The following is a 4,445-nucleotide window of genomic DNA, read 5'->3' as shown; positions in this document are numbered from 1 at the left end:
AACCAGGGTGGCTCAGTCGGTTAAGTGACTGCCTTTGGCTCAGGTCATGATCCCAGGGTCCTGGGATGGAGTCCCATGTTGGACTCCCTGCTCAGCGTAGTCTGCTTCTCCCTCTGCCTGCTGCCCATGTTCTCTCTCTCTGTCAAATAAAAAATAAAAAAAAAAAGAGCTCCTGCCGTAGATTATTTTTGTTACCTTATTTTATCCTCAAGTGTTTTCATTTGCATTGTTTCATTTGTAAGGAACTTGTAAGTCTTTAAGAAAGAACTAAAGAATCTGTTTGAATTTAGGTAACCAATTTCAACTTTTTATGACTTCCTCTTCTGAAAAACATTTCATCACCTTAGAAGTCAAGGTTGAGAAAATCATATAACTTATTTTTCAATCTTTGTTTCTAGAGTCATGGTTGCCTATGAGTAGTCATCCCAAGGTGAACACAAACAGACAGATCCTTTAATTTTTTAAAGCTTCTGTCCAGTATTTAAGGTTACACATGAAATTTTCGAGTTTGGAGATAGATAGATAGTGGGCCATGTTCTTTCTCACAGAGGCCAGTGAGTCAGACTCTCGGTATCCCACGGACAAAGAAGACTTCATTATTTTGGACACTGACACAATGAATCTAGCGAGAATTCTTCCCAAGCCAGCATATATCCTTTATTACGAGCGAGCATGGTAAACATCATTGATACAGATACACGTCTGTCTTGCTTTAGAGTTGACCAATCTCATGACCTGAACTTTGGGTAAAAGTAAATTACATGGTGGATTTTCCCAGCCAGACTGACTTTGAATCAGTACACTAATTTACGCTTGAATGTATGTGATCTTTAGAGGCCAGATAGACTTAGTAAATGTTTATCTTACCATTAATTTATTCATTTTAAGTATTAAATTTTGAAAGAAAATAAATTTCTAGGTTAATAAAATAGCGCAATTAAGTCCTTTATTTATTTTTCTCATTAGACTGAAATAATAAACCAAATGGACAAAAAGAAGTCAATAAAAGTTTTAGCCTGAAACATTATTTCTCAAAGAGAATGTTAAGATATTATGAAAATATGCACATTGCTTGTAATTGAAGAGCAGAAAATTGATGCATTTACCTTTGAAAAGCAGAGGTATTCATTGCCTGCAAGCTTCAGTTTAGGACCTTAGCCTACGAGCTGCTGGTCCTACAAAGATGATCTTCTGGTTTTGTCATGAAAGCAAATGGAAGGATCTCTCTGTAAGGAAAACTGAGGTCATTTCTATCTCAACCTGTATCTATTCCATAGTGTATATGGAACACATTAATAGTTCTGCTTATCATTCTTTGCCAGAGTAGAAAACAGTTTCCAAATAAAATAATCTGAATTATCATAAAGCCAAAAATAAGAATGAAATATTTAAAATTATAATTCACTTAACCAGTGAAATCTTGAACACATTATCTTCTTTAGTTGGGGATTTGCACTCATCTTTTGCATATTATATTTAGCCAACAACCAAATTTTAATCTTTAATTAGGAGACATTAAAATATAATTAGCAGCAAATAACAGAGTGACGAAGCTACAAAAATCCATAAAGGTCAAAGGAAGCAGCATTTTTAGCCACAGCAAGAAGTGTTCTTCCATGAATTTAGGTGATCATGGTGACCACTTCACCTCCTCTACATTCACCTCCAAGTTAAAGTTTCTAGAAGTAACATTGCTTTTTGAAAATCATAATGATGGTAATAATATAGGGACAGCTGTCAAAACCAGAGAGTATACATTCTTCAGAGTCAAGAGACCCTCAAACCTCAGTAAACACCATATATAAAGAAACAGAGCAAATTTCAACACAGCATACACACAACAAAATTAATTCATTTATCAGAGACCGATACAATTTGGAAAATGCATTTTCCAGAAGGAAGCAGAGGGCAACAGAGACAGTCTGCAGCTGTCAAACCTGTGGAAGTGAAACAAGGCATTACAAAATTCACACAATATATGAATTATAAGTGAAAAACAAATGCTTCATCTAAAAAAGGTTGGTGGCCCAACATATAGATGTCTCTATGTATATATTTATATATTTAATGATAGAAATCAGCTTGCATGAGGGTCATAGTCTATCTACTTTGAAGTTATATCACACATACTATAAGCAATTTACAGAATTTGTCAAGTTTGCATATACGGGAATTGCAAAATGAATTAAAATACATTGAAATATAGAACGCTCAAAATGTATTTATATAAACCTCCCAGGATTGACAGGGATTGGCCGTAATCAGCACTTGCCACCATTGAACAAGAACCATAATCAAGAAAAAGGCAAAAAAAAAAAAAAAAAAAAATCCAAGAAAAAAAATCCAAGAAAAAAGTGAAAATTTAAAAAAAATCTTCCTTTTATTATGTCTTATTTAAAATAATGTTCTCCTTGTTGACTTGCAGTGTTGATGATTTTGCTGTTGTCCCCAAACGGGGATTTTGTTTGATGCTAGTTTATGTTCTGTAGCTTTTTTTGATTTCTGTTTGTTTCCGGCAGATAATGTGTCTTTCAGTAGGAAATCTGTGGTATCCATCGTAAATATTTACTATACCGATGACGTTCAGGCCAACCCCTGAGCAGTCAGTGAGATGATGCTTTAAGTAGCCCAAAGAAAAGGAAAAAAAAAATAGATCTTGCTATTAGAAAATGTCCTATCACTTCACACTAATTTTCTTGAAATAAAAGACCAGTGATTTGCCCAAGAAAATGTTATGAACAAAGCGTGTGATAGCCTCTTCGTTTATGCTTCCGGAAGCAGGTGCTCCTTGGGTAGGTAATTAGAGAACAGTGGGTGCAGAGTGGTGCTTGGAGTTTAGGGTCAACTTTGCTGTCCGCTCCGTAGATTTTACAGGCGATTTGCTCTTTGCTTTAAGAAGAGAAAGTGATATTGGAAAAAAGTCAGCACTTTAGATTAAAGCAAAGCACCCTTCACAAAGCCACAAACAAGAAGCAGGACAGAAAGTCCATGGCTTGTAGCTATCCTCGCACCTGCGGAAGAAGTTATAAGATATTCGCTCATCTTGAAGATTTCCAATGCTCCTTATTAGGCTGTTTTAAACACATACATATATATATTTAATTAGCTCGCCAGCTTGGCTCTGGTGCTCATGAATGTCTTGGCATGCACTGCAAATAACAACACAAAGTATTTCAGTCCCAGGAAGTTGGTCTTGTTTTGTTTTGTCTGTTTTCAAACAATGCCATCTCATGGTTGGGAACACTGAGAGCAACAAATACAGACACTCTTCCCTCAAGTGATTCTTTAAGGGTCATGCACTATAGTCATTTGGTTATTCCTCTACTGGTACCGAAAAAACGCATCCCCTGTTTTACTACTGCAAAAGCATAAAACCACAGGAGTATAACCCAAACTGAGAGCAGCAGGCTTCTCAAGGGCGGGGAGAATGTGTTCTGGGATGGGTGCTTTAGGGCATTTTGTTTTAGAGAAAGATCATTCTCAACTGTTTACTCTTGAAACCTGAGGAAAAGTGAGTGCTATCAAGAGATGGAAATTTTTGAAAGCGCTTGAGGACATTGTAAGGGAGAGAACTAAATTGTACTCTTGCATTTTCTTCTTCATACATTTTATTCGGTAAGCTTATAGCTACTAATTATGTATCAAATACCTTTATTAGTAAGAAAACAAAAATATGATGAAGCTCAGAGCATTTCTTCCTTTTTTGAGAGGGCTCTTTCTTTTTTTTTTTTTTTTTTAATTGGAGATAGATTGAAACAGGTTGAAGGGGTAAGGGTATAGAAGTTCAATCTTTTGAATATTTCTGCTAAATCACGTTCAGGTCCACATTGCCAAATGATAAAAATTGAGGCAAAAACACATGCTCTCAAAACATCACTGTAGAAATAAACATTTGGGGGTTCTAAGATGGCCATTTAGTAGACTAGCATTACTGTTTTTTTGTTGCTGTTGTTGCTGGGTTTTTGTTTTGTTTTGTTTTTGGTTAGGTTACTCTAGTGCTGCCATTGACTGTCTTTGTTTTGTAGTGGGCGATATATTTAACACAGTATCTCCTCACAGAATCCTAAGGGCTGAAGACCCTGCAGTTAATGGTGAGTCTCTGCAGGCTGCCTTCACTCAAGCCGGGTAAGAAGTTTCAACAATGCAAAAGTGGTAGTATAAGTCATGTGCAGCTCTCAGCAAAGAGTTCATGCAAGGGACATACATACAATCTATGTGGAACTACTAACATCAGAGCTTTCCAACATTAAATATATATTCTCATTATCTTGTGAGGAGAAATTCTTTGACAAGGATTCATTTAATCAAAAAAAAAGGAAAAGAAAAAAGGAGAAAGAAAGAAAGAAAAAGAAAGAAAGAAAGAAAAAGAAAGAAAAAAAGAAAGAAGAAAGAAAGAAAGAAAGAAAGAAAGAAAGAAAGAAAGAAAGAAAAAGAAAGAAAGAAAG

General features: G+C 35.5%; 1 protein-coding gene across 4 annotated transcripts in view; it reads right to left on the bottom strand.

The window, feature by feature from the left end:
• Positions 1-649: 649 nt before the first annotated feature.
• VSTM2A (V-set and transmembrane domain containing 2A) overlaps positions 650-4,445 on the bottom strand; it is a 27,898-nt gene continuing 24,102 nt past the window's right edge. For 2 of the 4 annotated variants that reach the window (XM_002924633.4, XM_034665570.1), the window contains exon 5: positions 650-2,889. In XM_002924633.4, coding sequence (XP_002924679.2) covers positions 2,801-2,889 — 89 coding nt within the window. In that variant the 3' untranslated portion in view covers positions 650-2,800. The other 2 variants (XM_002924634.3, XM_034665567.1) reach the window with 2 other exon arrangements.

This window comes from Ailuropoda melanoleuca, chromosome 1 (assembly GCF_002007445.2).
Source record: "Ailuropoda melanoleuca isolate Jingjing chromosome 1, ASM200744v2, whole genome shotgun sequence".
NCBI classification, from domain to species: domain Eukaryota; kingdom Metazoa; phylum Chordata; class Mammalia; order Carnivora; family Ursidae; genus Ailuropoda; species Ailuropoda melanoleuca.
This window is presented reverse-complemented; position numbering and strand designations above follow the sequence as displayed.